Source organism: Ictalurus punctatus, chromosome 19, assembly GCF_001660625.3.
Source record: "Ictalurus punctatus breed USDA103 chromosome 19, Coco_2.0, whole genome shotgun sequence".
Taxonomy (NCBI): Eukaryota; Metazoa; Chordata; class Actinopteri; order Siluriformes; family Ictaluridae; genus Ictalurus; species Ictalurus punctatus.
Window position 1 is genome coordinate 15616528 of NC_030434.2, and position 18397 is coordinate 15634924.

The 18397-nt window shown below is 38.8% G+C and overlaps 1 protein-coding gene across 5 annotated transcripts in view; it reads right to left on the bottom strand.

Moving 5' to 3' along the window:
- cald1a (caldesmon 1a) overlaps window positions 1-18397 on the bottom strand; it is a 62225-nt gene that overhangs the window by 5986 nt on the left and 37842 nt on the right. For 2 of the 5 annotated variants that reach the window (XM_017494053.3, XM_017494052.3), the window contains exons 4-14: window positions 15931-16285; window positions 15780-15815; window positions 15537-15692; window positions 13962-14053; window positions 11787-12060; window positions 10735-10875; window positions 6223-6266; window positions 5820-5895; window positions 3874-4011; window positions 3659-3757; window positions 471-539 (exon numbers count right to left, since the gene is read on the bottom strand). In XM_017494053.3, the coding sequence (XP_017349542.1) occupies window positions 471-539; window positions 3659-3757; window positions 3874-4011; window positions 5820-5895; window positions 6223-6266; window positions 10735-10875; window positions 11787-12060; window positions 13962-14053; window positions 15537-15692; window positions 15780-15815; window positions 15931-16285 (1480 nt within the window). Of the gene's footprint in view, window positions 1-176; window positions 220-470; window positions 540-3658; window positions 3758-3873; window positions 4012-5819; window positions 5896-6222; window positions 6267-10734; window positions 10876-11786; window positions 12061-13961; window positions 14054-15536; window positions 15693-15779; window positions 15816-15930; window positions 16286-18397 lie in introns of all 5 variants that reach the window. The other 3 variants (XR_001815571.3, XM_017494054.3, XM_017494055.3) reach the window with 3 other exon arrangements.

The following is an 18397-nucleotide window of genomic DNA, read 5'->3' on the forward strand; positions in this document are numbered from 1 at the left end:
CCCCCCTTTTCCATGCCAGTCAGCAAGAGAGAGAAGAGCAAGAGTCACACACTCACAAAGAGAGACAGCAAGAAGATAACAGTCAAAGGCATTAAACCATACAGTGAGTGAATTTGCTTTGTGATTATGTGAACAGTATCAGCTGTGCATCCCTTTTATGATAAAGTAACATTTACCTCCTCAAGGAGCCAAATCTGAAGACAACTAGCAGGAAGAAGTCTTTAAACAAAAACACACAGTGTTACTGTTCAGCTAACTGGCACCAATCACTTCTTATCGTTCTTTATCTTGAAATACTGAGGATTATATCAACTGATGTGATGATTTATTTAAGATGACAAAAGGGTTATAAAAACACACTAGCTGTTTTTAGCTTGAAGAAACGCATTTAAACTCCTCCCTGGGGGTTATAAAGAGTCTGGAGTCTAAAAGAAAAACATAATTGATGCTGCTTTTATGGAGCAGGTTACCTTGGTAGCAGAGGAGCTTTTGTTTTCCCATAGATTGCGCTTGCCACTAACATCGCCAGGTTTCAGGTCCTGAAGAAGGAAGAGAAGGAGTAGTGTCACACGCATAGGGCTAAGACTAAATGTTCGATCAAGCAGACACACACCTAACAATCAATCACAAGAAAAGTGAAGAACGCATACTGAGAGAAAGAGAAGAGGGCCGCAGAGGCGTTACTCCTACCTGTTCCTCAGCACAGACAAAGGAGAAGAGGGGACAGAAGAGAATAGCCCAGAAGAAAGCAAGGCTGAGGAACTGATCTAGGCGACAGGAGGAAACTTAAGCAGACAGAGGACACACAGAGAAAACATTCAGTATATCTGACATCATGGGCAATTTATCTCGCCTTTCACTGATGCTAGAACAATGGTGATTTACACTGCAAATCATTTTTAGGTATTCAGTTTTCCAGCATTTTCACCAATCACATGCTATTTAGGATTCTGGGGGAACAACAGCTTTGGTCTTTTTTTTTTTTTTTTAAAGTAGGAATAACAAGCATGATGTATTTCCATCTGGTTTCCATTTTCAGCCATCTCGCCCCTCTGACTTGACAGCTACCAACCGGGGAGGATGAGGGCAAGCATGCGACACGTGAAACCAGCCATTGACTCTTCTGACTGCCTCACAATTCAACGTAACACACATGGAGGCAAGAGCTAAATGCTCATTGTCTATTGTTATAAAATGGATACTTTCAGTTCTACAATCTGATTGGCTGAGCTGTGTTCAAAGCCATTGCAAAGTTTGATATATACGCAGACCTGTGACCACATCACAATAATTCAATTCTGTATTAATGCACTAGGTTTTAATCCAATAAATCCATGACACTTAACCCATAGTTCTGTCCACTATGAATCATATGGTAGGTCATATGGTAGGGGTTTGATGAATCAGGGAAGGATACGCAATGATCCAGAAGGACCAATCAGGGGCGAATGTGGGCAGCCACGCCTTTGCTTTCAAAAGTCTTCATTTTGGTCTGTTTACACAGAAACATGAGCCTGGGGTCTTTGGCGTTTCCAAAAGTCTCCGTTTTCCGTTTCCGAAAATGCCGGAGTAGTGTAGACGACAGGCGTAACCGCATCAGAAGTTATGTGTTTTAAAACTTTTTTGATGCATTTTTTTTGTGTTCACACCCAGGCATTAAATGCGGGGCGACACGCTGAATGAAAGTGCAAATTCACTCCCTGACAGTAGATGGCACTTATTGAAAAGCAGAGATACTCCAGTACACAAGGTAGCGCTGCACAACTTTCCGTTTCTGACAACCGCTTATCACTGAGAAGCAGAAGAAGAAGCAGAAGAAGAAGCAGAAGAAGAAGCAGAAGAAGAAGCAGAAGAAGAAGCAGAAGAAGAAGCAGAAGAAGAAGCAGAAGAAGAAGAGCGACCTATTTACGTCTTTAAGCCAATCACACACTTTTTGCAAACTCGTTAAAGCACGTATGCACTTTTATGAAATGTAAGGTATTTGGTGATTATTCCACAGCAACAAATACGTCTTTAAAGCTAAACCCTTAAAATTCTCATTTTAAACAATATACTCTTTTTAAATAAGTAATGATATGAATTATATCAAAGTCACATCAATAGCATTCACATACTTATGGGAAGACCCCAATTATTTTATTTTTTTAACCAAATTTTTTTTAGATTGGGTGGGAATAAGGCAACTATTGTTGTGCCTAAAAATGTTTATGTTCCTGATTAACTAAACTGAGGAAGTGTTCAATATGAATAGGCTTTTTTGTGGTCAATATGATAATACAACGAAAAAATAATGGGGCACTTAGCTATTTGAATAAGAGGTCAAGAATACTTATAGGCAATATATATGCCAGGTGCAAAATAAATACAATGGGCTATCAATCAGCAGATTATCATGTGCAGGGGAGAGACAAAGAAACAAATGATGCTATTTAGTGTAGAAAACAACACTGAAAGAATTAAATGGATCATTTAGAATATATGCTTGCATTTCAGTGTTCTCAAAAAAATAGCCACAACATAATAAACACACTTATATAGTATTTAGTGTGTAATTTTGAATCTCGTGTTTTCAAAGGATACCTTGTTTATGTGTGTAGGCAGAAGGATTTATTAGCAGTGAACATTTTATTTCAGGTGTCACTTATGCATTCTCACTAAAATGGTCTTTGTCTTCTTTTTCGGCTTCTTTTTTGGTGTGACAGTTTTGTATTTGAGCACCATCAAGTCATACTTTTATGTAACTTCAGTGGCTCCAGGCACGTGAACAAAAGCGCAAGTCTCATTGGTCAGCCAGTTTCTGACGTGGTGCGTCAAAAAAACCCCCACCCCTCGACGTTAAAAAAATTTGATGCTTTGATGCCATGCCTGTTAGGCCTGGGTGTAAACACTCTCATTGACAGCGAATGGGGCATTAAACGGATCATTTTTCATGCTGCGAAAATCATCTCGATGTGAACAGGACTTAACAAGGCCACTGTTTTTACAGTGACTTTGTTTTGATGGTCAAGCTCTAAATCACCCTCCATGTTAAGGGGTTCCTAGTGCGTACCTGCTGGAGTTACAGAACCAGAGGTTTAGAGAAGCAGTCTGTAATTTCTAGAACCATCTGCTGCATATGTAAGCCTTCCCCTTTTCTCGAACCAAATAAATCTCCCAAATAAAAACCAAACTATATATGCCTCATGTTTGTCTTTAAAAGTGAATGTTTCTTGTCCATTTTGGGTTTGGGCCTAATGCGAACTAGTGAGATGTATTTCACAGGAATACTGCTAATCACAATATCTTTAAAATAAATAATAATTATATTAGTCTAGAAACATCAGATAGTACAAATTGCACCTTTAAACTAAGCAGTCTACTGGGGTATAGAGAGATTTATGGTAACATTGAAACTGAATTACATAACATAGATAAGACATGAGTGACTGCTACATGACATACAGTAACATAACAAATGGTATAAAGGACAGCTACATAAAGGCCATCTACCCCCTGCATTCCTCACATCAGTACAGAACAGAGAGCAAACCATGGCCACTAGGTGGTACCATGGAACTAGAGAGCTTATTACAAAAGGCATGTCGGCTCATGTCCTAATCTAGCAAACTACACACAGAGGCATGCAAAGTGATTGTGATTGTCAGCACTTGTAGCCTACTTGTAGCCCAGGTCTTCCTCCTGGCGTTTTGCTCTCTGGTGTTTTATTCAGCCAATCGTTGATGCGGCCTGCAACGCCCACCTTTATTCCAGCTGCATCCTGCGAACAGAAGAGAAAAGTCCCTGAGAGTCAAAGGTCAGAGTGCTAGGGTGGACAGGAAGACAGGAAAGAGGGGCCTCCTGGCTATCGGTGTTCTGTGACTATATGCTGCTGACCTTGTTGCTGGAGGGTGTGCTGATGGTGGAACTGAAAACGTTGCCCTTCTCCCACATGCTCTTAATGTTCCGCACACCATCAGAAACTACAGGCAGGTCGATTGCAGCCACGCGTGGTGAGCGCACCTCTTTATTACTCTGAAAAAGAGAGGTAGAGTTAAAGAGAGATGGACTGACAGTAAAAACCTCGGAGAGCACATATATGTCAAAATGACTAATGGTGGAGTGTAAAATGCTGCATTTGTATCATACTGGCAGTATTTTAATAAAAAGCTTGGCTGACCTCCATAAGGTGACTCCCTTTCTGACTCTTTTATATACACACATGGAAATACACACCTCATGGCAGTATGATCCAGTGACTAATGTAACTGTGACTGATAAAGTAGTTTCATAAATTTACATTCTGTATTAGACTCCTAGATAGCCGACAAAGTGTGGACTTCTGATGACACATACTTCCTAGACATGTCCTCTAAAGACTTTTAAAGTCTTTTTCTTTAATATATAAGACAAAGTCAAAGATATTGTGTTTTTTTTTACAGAAAACATCTGATTTATCTTAGTATAATAATTTAGAATCCAATAAAAACTACACTGTGTGTATTTGGATATGAGACTCTGTTAAATGATTAAATGTATACCTAAAAATATTATAATCCACTGTGACATGTACTTCCTTACACATTCATAAATTCAGTACACCTACTGTATGAGTGACATTTTTTCAATGCATATTATATCATCATCTTTGCTTTATAGAGCTTAATATAAAATCCTGCAAAACAAATCTAGCAAGCTAATACTGTGGGCTAATGTGCGCTGAGAAAACTGTGTTGCAGCAATTGAAAGCAAAAGTTTGCATTCCTCATTGTTTCTGGTGAAAAAAAGGAAACTGTGTCTTTATTTACAATTCACATACAACAAAAAAAAGATCATTTCGAGAGGTTAAAAATAAACAGTGGGTGCATCAGTAGAAAAATAGTTTGAAAAGAACTAAAATAATAAATCAAACATTTGCCACGATCATCGTAGATGTGTTTTGAAGAAGGCAGTGTGTGATATCGTAATAACATAAATGTCAAGAAGAATGTGCAAAGTCTTAGAAACTTAGAAAAGAGTTAGAACAGAGATGTCAGGAAGAATATTACAACTGAGAGAGGATATAAAAGCTTTGCAGAGGATATGCAAAGAAGTTAGAGGCAGTGATAAAGGCAAAGTGTGGGCAAACAGTTCATTAGCCTGTCCATACAGGTTTCAGTATGATTGGTTTTGTATGATTGTGGCAGCCAAAAATGCTTGATTTTACTGCAGCTTTTGTCAAAATCTGCAGAGTTTTTTCAGTCTTTTTTGTGCGGAAAATACTTGAAATGGCGAATTGAAAGTGTACGAAATTGTTTCGCGCGGTCTTTCGCAGTGATGTTTGTTGGTAAATGAGACCTTTTAGCTGTACTCATGTTCGAAGCACATTAACCGAAGAGGGCTTTGGCTGAATGTGCGTTGTAATGATGTCACATGACACGTCTTGGTCCAAATCTGCGGAAAATCTGCAGTAATTTTTGAAAAATTGTAAGCTTCTCCAAATACTGTGGAGTTTCAAAATCCTGGAGGGACTGATTAGAGAATATATATATTTTTTATTTATAATATTTATATTTCACATATATCAAATGCAATCTAATATGATCTAGATTATTGTCACACTGTATTAAATGAGACCTGCGTGATTCTGTCTGGTTGTGAAATCAGAGATGTTCAAGTGTGCTTTCATGATAGTCTTGTGATGTACTTAAGGCTCGGCGTTCTGCTAGTTGTGACTTGCAGTGTTCACGCTGTAGGATTCCAAAACTTTGTATGTATCAGTTTATCTCCATCATAACATGTCCGTTGTGCTGCTCTGTGGGAAGTGGTGAAATGCTGTCAGTGAGATTGTGTGTGGGACTCACCTGCACAGCCGTGGTGTACTGCTCCAATCTGTTATCTATCTTTGACACCACGGGAGACTGAGACGCCTTCACGGCACTGACACACACACAACACAGAGACACACACACCACACAATATATACCATTGGCGCATGATCTTGACTAAACTACCTGTTGATGGTGCTGTGAATAAATACATGTTTATTTGTGTGTATTTAGATCATCTCATAATTGGGTACATCTGTATGATTTCAACTTGCACCCATGTGCTAGAAAGACAAGTTTCAGAGTATGAATTATATATATATATATATATATATATATATATATATATATATATATATATATATATATATATATATATATATATATAAAAAACAGAAGGAGGGAAAAAAAGAAAGAGAAAAAAAATTGGTTAAAATACCTCTTCTGCGCTGACCTGTTGAGGAATTCTGCCCTTTCACCAATCTGGGAAGAGAGATCAGATAATGGATGGAAAGCTCAGTGTTGGTCATGTGGAAACACACACACACAAGCTCACACTGGTTCCCTTTTGGATTTAGCTATGCTGAGAGGCAGAGAGACTAGGCTTTTCTTTTTAGCCTGTCAGTGGGCCAGGAAAAGCAGGACCCTTTTTCAGCCCAGAATCTCTGTGGGAACTACAGCATGTTTATGATATATGACAACAGGGCTAAGAGGGGGGTAAGTGTTCTCGCAAAGCAAACAGCAAAAAACACACACACACACACACACACACACACACATAACAGTTCCCCCTCTCCCCCAACCGTCCCACCCCCTCCCCTCCTACCGTTGAAGCTAGCGAATGTGGGAGTTCCTAAAATACTCCCTTCAGGAAATTCCCCATTCTCTGGCGTGTTTGAAACAGCTCTGTTCAAATGTGGTTACAGTAATCCTATTAGGCTAACGGCCTTCCTGCATTCCCTCATTACTGACACGCTGATGGAAGCAGCAACACTTTATCTCATTCTGTCCTTTTCAAATAGTGACCTCCACAAGGAGAACGCTGTTCATCTTTAAACAATGTTCAAAACATGCAAATCTTCCAATGAGATAATACAGGAATTAGATATATGTATGGTGGCTTGGGAAACATTTCACATGGTCAAATTTGGACATTTTCCACTATATAAATTTCTGGAAAGTGTTTGTTTTCTTGAAGTGAAATATGTTTCTCTTCTACAGGAATCTTGAACACAAGTAGCATTTTAAAATCTGATCTACCACCAAAACTGAAATGGGAGAAAATTCCTCTCTGACTGCAGCACAGGAGCATCAGATACATTTTGACAGATGGTATCTGATTACAAAATGAATTGATTATGCACATGTACATTTTGCTATGGCATGCACAGTATCTTATTCAACAACGTATTCAGAGCCTGCAATTCACTGTCAGAGGAAATCAATCTTTCCATGGCGATTGCCTAGAAAAGATTAAATAAAATAGTTTCATGTTCTTCTGGTAAAATCTACTTTTGATGTCTTACAGTAGAACTGTTAAGATATGTTATAGCCAGACAAACCCAATTTTGACTAAAACTAGTTGGCTGTTTTCCAGAATTCAGAAACCCAATCACTTTTCCCAGACCGTCACACATATATACATACACTGGTTAAATAAAGATAGCAAAATCAAATAGCAATATGATAGGTAGTCAAATCTCACACCTAAAGATCACACAGCATGCGCTACATACAGTGAACATGATGACAGAGTAAAGCTGTGGACAGAGAGCGAATACTGTCAGTTTTTCCAGTTATAAACCCTTTCAGACCAAGCAACACAGAAAGTGAGAATATTGACAATGTTGTTCAAATGTCCTGATCTACAGACTGTAATTAGTGTTTTTTCAATTACTCGTAAACTATCCTGTTTACTAAACCCGTTATTTGAATATGCCACATTGCATCTAATGAAATAGTGACTTCTAAGCAAAGCTATATGAGGAAGTACAGTACCTACTTATACCAGCTACTTCTGTCCCAGCTGAGAGTTTTTTTCTTCTGTTAATTACCTTATGAATAAGCGGATATGCTTATACTCTTAAATAATGTAGAACTGGATTAACAGGATTATGTCCTAGGGTTTAGTGACATAATGGAAAATGGTTACTATTTTGGCTAACACTTAACTCACAGGACCTGACTGTGGGCCCAGACTTACATTCTTTCACTGAAAAAAATCATAGCAATTACTAAATAATATGCTTTAAAACAAATAACTGTATAATAATATGCAAGCTTAAGGCCTCTCATAATAACTGAAATAAGCCTACATTCAATAGGCATCAGCTGTCATAAAGACCGCATTGTTAAGACTGATGTCAGTTTGATATAACACCTGATTCAAGTGACATATATTTGAGATGACATAAGGTTTTGTCAGGACACTTTCCAGCCTGGCTCATATCAGAAGTTTTTGACAGCTGATTTTGTACCTCAGTGTACTTCTGCCATGTCAAAGTCATGTAATGGTGATGAACTGACATGGCTGCCAAGATTTTTATGAATACTTATGACAAGTCCATGACACTATAATGAGAACATTATATAAAAAAAATTCTGACTTGGAAAGAGCATGAATTTAGTTTTAATGTTTTACATGTAACATCAGCATTGTGTGACTTACATTGTCATACCAGAAGCACTATGAGCTACAAAGTTAGTTGTCATGATGTTCTAATGCCCAGAAAGCCTTATGTCAACCTTATGTCAATTAAAATCTAAGGCACTTGACTCATGTGTTATATCAAATCGATGTCAGTATTAACAAAGACAGCTGATGCCTTTCGGCATAAACTTTTATGAACGATTATGTAGGTTTATTTCACTTGTTACTAAGGGCCTATATAAATCACTATCCATTTTATTAGGAACACCTGTACACCTGCTCATTAATACAATTATGTCATCAACTAATAACATGGCAGCAGTGCAATACATAAAATCATGCAGATACAGGTCAAGAGCTTCAGTTAATGCTCACGTCAAACATATGAATGGGTAAAAATGTGATTTCATTGACTCTGACCACAGCACGAAGAGTTATCTGAGGCACAGAAGCTGGACAGCTGAAAACTGGGAAAAAAAGTCATCTTATCTCACCTCATTCTCATCTTCAACTGTCCAGCTTTATGTGCCCACTGCAGCCTCAGATTCGTCTTCCTGGCTGACAGGAATGGAACCTGATGAGGTCTTCTGCTGTTGTAGCCCATCTACCTCAAGGTGTGGCATGTTTAGTTTAGTGCGTTCTGAGATGCTTTTCTGCTCACCATGGTTATAAAGAGTGGTCATATGACTAAGTGTAGCCTCCTTGTCAGCTCACACCAGTCTAGCTATTCTCCGCTGTCCTCTCTCATAAACAAGGCATTGCTGCCTGCAGACCTGCTACAAGGTGGATGCTTTTGCATCATTGTATGTAAACTCTTTAGAGTTTAGTGTGTTGTGCATGAAAATGCTAGTAGTTGAGCAGCATGAGTTAAAGTCAACAAAATCACATTTTCCCCGCATTCTGATGTTCGGTGTGAATATTAACTGAAGCTTTTGACCTGTATATGCAAGACTTTAAGCATTGTGCTGCTACTACATGATTGGCTGATCGGATAACTGCATGAATGTACAGATGTTTCTAATAAAGTGGACAGTGAGTGTAGGTGTCATGTAACCCTGCTGATGCTACTAAGGAGTTGTGTCAACATCAAAACTGACAGACATTGACTACGTTTACATGGAAAGCAATAATCTAATTATTGACCTTAATCTAAGTAAGGTTATAATGTGATTAAGGTGTTTACATGAGTCACTTTTAGAATACTCCTGTCATGTACCTGTTTTACATGTTTTAGAACATAATTAGATTAAGAGCCCGCGTTATTACGTCACCGCGCCATGCCGTCCGATGTCCCTCCAGAATTTCATGTATCAACATACAGTTCGTCTTCGTTATGGTACCGTATACAGTTTTGGGTGTTTTTATTGATTTTTTTTTACAAACGCTTTAAGTGCAGTTAATTATTTGTCATGCTATACGTGCTAATAGACAACTGCTTGAAGCGGTGGGTGTGTCCCAAATCGCGTAGTTACCATCTATATAGTAGCCGAGATGCATACATTTTTCCCCCCTACAGGCCTATAGTAGGAAAGTATGTGATTTGGGACGCAGCCGAACTCTCGTTCGCCGTAAAACGTAAAACTGCCGTGTGTGATCATGTCCTGTCGCAAAATGCGGTGAAAACTCCCACATGACGTTCATAGTGTGATTAAGGTGTTTACATGTCACTACTACACGTCCATAATGCGACTAAAACAGGAGTACTCCACCTGTCTTAATTAGATTATTGCTTACTTCAATTATGACCTTAATTAGATTAAGGTAAGTAAAAATTGCTGTATACATGGTAGTTTCTTAATTAGAGTATGGTCTTAATCAGCTTAAGAGTGGATTATTGTTGTAAATGTAAACGCAGCTATTGAAAATAAGAATTTATGAGTAGTTATGATGGTTCATATAGTCCTTTTATAGAGTTACACTAGTTTGTTACTCTCTTAATTATCTTAAAAATGTTTATTCTGTTATGGATATACAGTGTATTAGAGGCACAATGCACATATATTTATTTATTTATTTATATGTAAACCCACAACAGAACTTTTAACCAGACTGCATTTGAGCAAATGCATGCACCCTTAATGACCAGAGACAAACATTCACAAACACACATTTTTCTCTGAAACAATTTCCTCTTCATTCCGATAAGCTGTCCTTCCTCTCATTAAATGATAGAGACAGCAGAGTGTGCATTGGTGGAGTCAGTGTGTTCCTGTGAGTCAGTCAGTACACTTGGGAAAAAGAAAAGAAAAGAAAAGAAAAAAAAAAACAGGGAAGAGATGGACTGAATGAGTGGGAGCTCACCTTCAGAGAGGATCCTCGGGGGCTAACACATTTAAAGGGCTTGCTGGCTTCTCCGTCTACCTCTTCCTCGACCTTCTGCCTCCGTTCAGCTGCCTCCGCTCTCCTCCTCTCTATCTCCTCCTTCATTCTCCTCTTCTCCTCCTGCACAAGAAAAAAAACAAACCCTATTCCATTACATCGCTTACACACACACGCACACATGCACACTCAAACTAACAGACTCCCCAGAAAGCAGCATGCTAATGAAGCAGTGAATTCCATCTCAGCTAGGGAATCATAAAGCTGCTCTTTTTCAGCCTGCGGCGGCTGTTGGCTCGGCTCTCAGCCGTCAGACACGGGGCCTTGTGGTATCTAATTAGTCCTTTATTTACTCTACCTTTTAATTAGGAACAAGGAGCTTGTTAGTACCACAATGCAGGGAACAGGCGAGCTGACCGTCACGTGCAGTCTGCCACGCTTAAGACCTGCTCAAAATTGAAAGCCTGCATGACACTGTGGGGACATTTGCATAATGTAATTGAGAAATACTGTTGCATACGGAGCAAAGGTTTAGATGATGGCATGCTGTAATCTGTAATGCACATAACGAAAGCGCTTGTTTGAATTTGGACTCTGGGTTGAAACAGCAGTGTCAGTGTGATAGTGATGCCAATAAATAGGGGAGTTATGACCCGGTCACATATGTTATCCAGGGTTATACAGGCATGTCAAAGGAACATTAGAGATTCAAAAAGGAATGTCCTAATATGGGAAAATGTGTAGTGTGACAGAGGCTCAGTCAAATTTTTATCTTAACTATTTATTTATTTATTTATTTTTTAAATCGAGGACCTAATGACACTGAGGGTTGATGCGAGAATGCAAAAAATGTGTTCCTTTTCATAGCGATTCTATTCTCAGGCTAAAACTTGATCCGGAGCCAGAAAAGGAGGCCAACACAAATACTGAAATGCTCTAGAAAAGATGAATTAAATACAGGCACAAATCGAGCTTAAGTAAACACCCTTCCCCTCAGATGGAAGGAAGGAATGTGCGACACTAATTTAACACACCTCCTCTCTTGCCTTCCGCTCAGCCTCCTCTTGCTTCTTCAGCCTCTCTTCTTCCTCCAGTACCTTCCTCCTTTCCTCCCTCTTCCTCTTCAGCTCCTCCAGCTCGGCCTCGGCCTCCTGTTGCTTCTGTTTCATCCTCTCAAATTCCTCGCTCTCAGTCTCGTCTCTCCTCCTCTTCAGCTCCTCCAGCTTCCTTTCAGCCTCCAGGCGTGTTTGCTCCCCGTCGTCCCCTTCCTCTGCTGGCGGACCTTCGGAAGAGTGCACGCTGCCACGGCTGGTACACACACATACATAAACAAAAACATGTATGTATACATCCATATGAGTGTCTATGCAGCCATAGATTAACACTCTTGAGGTAGAAATACTGTCTTAGAGGTGTTCAGGTACACACACACACCCACACACACTCACATGCACATCAGAGTACTCCTGTCTAAGGTGACAGTCTTGAATTACAGGCCTGGGATAGAATGACTGAAAATCAAATACAAATGTTTGAATAGACAAATTCTGTGTGAGTAAAGATAACTAATATACAGTATTTCAGTAATTTCCCCTTATTTCTCAAGCTAACATGGCATACTATTTCTTTACTGATCATTAATTAATGTATACTTATGAAATGTATTTCGCAGCACCTTTACATTAGTTCTACTGTAGTAGCTTAAATAATTCGTAGTCCTTATTCATTGATATTAATAAATGATTCATTTTATTTATTTATTTATTTTTATTTATTAGCTTTTCTCCTCCTATTTCTGTCCCTAATTTGGTCACCTGCCATTTCCCACCCACTAGCCAGCTCTCCCCTATCATATGACAGCTACCAACCGGGGAGGGTGAAGGCTAACACGTGCTTTCTCCACGACACATGAAGCCAGCCAACTGAATCCTTTCGAACTGCTGCTCATGCTGTATCGCAGGGCATCATAGCAAACTCATACACTGTCAGGACGATCTGGCGAATGCTTTTCTGTTGATCCACTCGGGAGCCCAGTTATTCATTTTAAAGTATTACTTATAAATAATATACTGTGTGACAAATATCTGAATAATAAGCTGGGAATTTAAAGTTTACAGATTTTAATGTTTAACAAGATTTATCCAAGACTTTCAGTTTAACGTATAAATATATCCATCCATCCACCCAGCCATTTTCTGTATCACTTTTCCTAGACAGGGTCGCGGGGGAGCCTATCACAAGGCGGGGGACAAGCTCCGGAAGGGGGATACCAATGGGGCACCAAACCCATCACAGGGCACAAGTGCACACACTCTCAAATACCCATTCATACTCTACGGACAATTTATAAACACCAGTTGGCCTACATCACACATCTTTGGACTGGTGGAGGAAACCAGAGTACCTGGAGGAAACCAACAAAGCACGGGGAGACCATGCAAACACTGCACACATAGGGTGGAGGAAGGAATCGAACCCCCAACCCAGAAGGTTCCACACAAAGGTGGTAACTACTAAGCCATCATAAAGAAAGGTTTACCATTCTTTAATAAAACTTGCCTCAATAAGGAAATTTTTGGGTTGAATGCTGGATGTATCCTCGGTTTAATTTTTGCTATTTTTGGAATTTATTTAAAAGAAAATCCTCCATGACTTTAGAAATAGGAATTCCTATGGATTTGGCAATAAAAAACAGTCCATAATTGACAATAGGAAGAAAGGAAGTCCAAAGGAACCCTTTTATTACAGTACATTTAGGTCACAGCACAATGCAGTATGATGACGGTCAATGTATAAAATTTTGCATTGTTATTTTACTTCATATGTATTCATTCATCTCTTTATACTGGTCAAGGTGTGGATCCTATCCTTCGACCACTGGACGTAAGGTGGGAACACGCCCTGGATGGAACACCAGCTTATCACAAGTCACCATGCACACACACATTCACACACCACAGCCTTGAGAGGTGTAAAGAAACCAGAGAACCTGCAGGAAACCCACGCAGACACTGGGAGAACATGGGAAACATGTGAAGTTTTGTTCAAACATGACAGAACTGTGTTCGTATGCGTGAATGCATCATCCCTCTTTTTTATATTTACAAACTGCTTAGTTTAACAGTTTTCCATTATTAATTAAAGGCACTGCATATACTCTACTGAACCTGCTGATCACAGCCTGAAACTGGCATACTGATCTGACCCACCTCTGAGTTCTCTCCACCTGTTTGTGTTTGCTGTCCTCATACACTCCCCCGTTCTGCTGCTTGCTCTTCCTCCCTGCGTACTCATCCTCCATCTGAGGACAGGAAGATACAACTCAGAAACATGGTACAAACTATGCACTCAGTGAGCTGAAGCTGCTCAGGGTCACTCAGGAAGGTAAGTGTGAGACAGTGGACAGGTGAAATGAAAACACACACACACAAACACACACCTGTCATGCAACAAGCTGTTACCAGTCTGTGGAAACATTTCACTTGTGAGGAAACATGACTGTACGGAATAGACTGTGACCTTACTGAGGACTGTGGGCAAGTTGATAAAGAAAGGTTGTTGTGGACACACTGTGGGATCACACTGGAGTGTGTGGATAATGTTCAGATTTTGGGGCAAAGCCTCTCACCACTAACACTGAGTCAAATCTTTTAAAAAGTCACTTTTTCAGATAGTTTTGGAAAGAAAATAATTACTACTTAATTAAGGCTACACAATTAATTACATTTTAATTGTGATAATTTACGGCTGGGGCTCAGTTAATTAAAAATAACTGTGATAATAGTGTGTTAATTGGGCAATGCTGATTATTTTTGTTCTCAAATCGGAGGCTAGTAATAAACATTAAAATACATGCAGCTATAACATAAGTGATAACAGGAACTAATTTATTTCTTGGATGTACTATAACATGAAAATGTAACTATTCACTGATAAAAAGTACATGAAGTCTTTGATTGAACAAATGTAATTGCTGTGGTAATGTAATAACAGGAAGAACACACTTCAGGATGTGACATTATAGTTATATAATCAACTTTGGATTGGTAACAGCAAATCCACTCGCACAACACCACTCCACGATTGATTATTTTCCTATAAACTGCATGTTTCGTGACGTTTTATTCCTTATAGGAGAGTAAATTCCTATTGTGAGCAAACTCACTATTCATGTGTTTTACTATCTATTTAGTTAGATATCATGCTGGCTAATCTGTTAACTGTTGTTGTTTTTAATATTTTCTGTTTCAAATGTCAAATAATCTAAGGAACAGTCTTATTCTAATTATTAATGAGAATCTCAAAGTATTTTAAAGGAAGATGTGCCTCTATTTTACCTTTGCCTCTATTCTATTTTTTATGTACAAACAAGGGGCTGACAAGGGAGGAACATAGGTGAAGGGTGGGAGCAGTTATTAGACTATTAATATATAAAATGCAAACGCAATTTATATGCAAATTTAAAATGTCTTTTATTTGTGAAGGAATGCGGATTTATAATGTACTATGTAAAAAAGTCTGATTAATATTGATTGAATTTTTTCCCCCATAAATCAGCTGAATTATTATGAACAATAATCATGATTTTGATATTGAGGAAAATAATCCATTATTATTCAGTTAAATTTTGAGAAATCACCTTCTCAAAATTAAACAAAACAATTCTCACACTAAGCCCCAAAAGCTCAGCTTATCCACTGTCTACGAGCATCTAGCCTCTTACCAAGCCAAAATAATTTTTTACAAACTGTCTGCTTTTCATCAGCTGCCTTCTGTGTAAGCACCTCTAACTCATTCTCCTCTACTTCCTCTACATCCTCATCGACTTCTGCCACAGCCTCCTCCACTTCCTGCTTTGAAATGACTGTAGAATCAGCTAGGTCTTCATTTAAAGACTTGCATTTATCACTTGGACGCACAGCATCCTGACCAGTATTGCCCTACGAAAGGAATCGGGAGCCACATGGTTCAAGCTGCATCGTGTTCAATAAGTAAAAGCAAGAGGAAATCAATAACGGCAGCCGTACCTCATCTTCTATTTTAGCTTTTTCCTCAGTGGATTCCTGAAAGTGAACAATGTTCATCAAAACCAACTCAACTGATCTGAATTACTTGCAGCTATAAATAAAAAACTGCATGGGACCATGCAGAACCTTTCAGTCATTTACACAAACACACCTGCTCCCTCAAGTAAGACCTGCGTGGCTTCTCCTCCACCACCTCCTTCTGTGGAATGACCTCCTCCTTCAGGTCCTCTTTCACCTCCTCCTTGCTGTTGAGTGCTGACTCGTCCTCCTGGTCATTGAATGCTCGGTAAGAGGTGGTAGAAGAACTCTCCACACTGTAGGAGCTGTAGGATGGAGCGTCGATGGACTCCAGCTGTTTCTGCCTGTCCATTGCCTCCTTCATCCTTCTCTGCCTGCGCTCCTCACGCTTGGCCAGACGGTCAAGCAGGGCCAGCTCATCATCATCTCCCTCACCGGCCCTGCCCGAGCTCATCTCGGAGCTCGACACTGTCTCTGTTACTGTGACACTGAGAGAGAGCAAGAGAGAGACAAAGAGAGAGAGAGAGAGAGAATGATCAAGGGATGCTAAAATAAAAAATTTGACTCTCTGCAAAGATAAAATTTTACAGAATGGTACACTCCTTTATGTAATGTTATATAAGGAATTTGCCAACAGTAAATATTTTCATTTATAGCTGAACAACACATTACTATTAACCATTTATAGGTACACTTACAGTTAATGTTGTGGAAACAAGTTAGTTCCTCTTATCATTAATAGTAGCTGTAAACAGCTGTTCCCTTACCAGCCTCTGTTTTATCTCTCTCTCTTGAAGTTAAAAAAAAGCACAGATTGTTATGTTACCAGGAAACCAGACAGTATAACGTCCTCTGTCCTGAAGACTCTTCACTGGTGGAAAACTTACTTTTATAAAGTGCTGACACTAGAGATTCCTTCCAAAAATGTTAAATAAAGGTCTCCTTACAGAAAGACTAAAAATATCAACAATTATATGTTTTTCTTTGTTAAATAACACTACAGTTTTTAATTTGTTTATCAGGTTGGATTATGTGGAGCGTCTGTCATACAAATCCCTGTGAATGAGTTGTAACTACAGATGCACCGATACAAAATTTCTCAGCCGATACCGATAACCGATTATTCAGAGTGATATTGGCCGATACGATACTTCTTCCCTTTATACCTTCTTTTAAATGAATAATAATTAATTCCACAATTCTGAAAGCAACGCAAATAAAAACTTTTATTCTCTCCATTTCAACAAGTTGTTTCACAGTAACTGGTCTCATAAACAGAAAACACATTACTCTAATTAACATTAACACATGAACTCAATTCTGAAGATTAAAGTAAGATTTCTTAACATATTGAATGTTATTAATTCATATTAACATTGATTGAAATCTAAAAAACCTCCTGTTAGACTCACATTCACTCACCACCAACAAAAGCGTTTCTACTTCATCACTGAACATCAAACAGGTAATATATAATATAAACTTTTTTATCTATTAATAATAACTGGATATGAAATATACTACTCTACAAATATTTCTTTCTGTGAAATATATACTTTTTTGTCAACTCCATTTAAATCTTTCAACGGTGTACTGGCCCTTTAGTTCAGTGAGAGCAGCTCGAGCAGCGTGGAAAAAAAAAATCAGACTCAATGCTGAAACTCCCGCTTCACTGCTGCAGCGTCCGGTGTAAAATTTTAGCAGTTCAGAGATTACAGACTGCAGTTTGTCATCATTCCACACAAGAGATGTCTTCTTTACACACAGCACGAAATCGATGTGTTTTCCTGCCCTCTTTTGATTGACAGGATACAATCGGCCCTGATCATTGGATGTTTTTAAACTATCAGCCGATGGCCGCTAGCATAAAAAAATTGCCTTTATCAGCCGATACTGATTATCGGCAATTTTTCATGTTAGCAGCCATCGGCCCGATAGTTTAAAAACATCTGATGATCAGAGCCGATTATATCATGAACACATATGCATAACATATCCTGAACTTATATACATAGGTGCATCTCTAGTTGTAACTATAGAAATGATAACGTTACAACGTGTGCATTAATATAAATCTGTGATCTGAGTTACAGTTAGCACTAATGTCATGGAAATGCTGCTATAAAAAAATTAATCAACACCGTCTGGCCAATGAGAATCGAGAATTCATCAATTCAAAGTACATTAAACACTTTATACCAGATAAAAATTTTCACTCATTCTTTAAGTTCTTTAAGTCACCCTAAACTTATTATGTTTTTAAATAATGAAATCTTTTCACGGGAATTAATGTAATGGCTCTGACTACTGAAAAATAAACTCACTTTTGAGGACAGTAAACATCTAGGCACTTATTTTGGAGCTGTCATGCTAAGCAATTTACTATTCAATACAGAAAAAGCATGGCTGTCAAAGCAGCATTTGCATAAATTTCACACACACACACACACACACACACACACACACACACACACACACACACACACACACACACACACCGTGTCCTTTTCCCTTGGTTAAGTGTCTGCTGATGATTTGGATCAGGTTTGCTCTTTTCCTGCTTCCTCACCCTGCACTGGGAAGTGAGGGACACGCTGTCA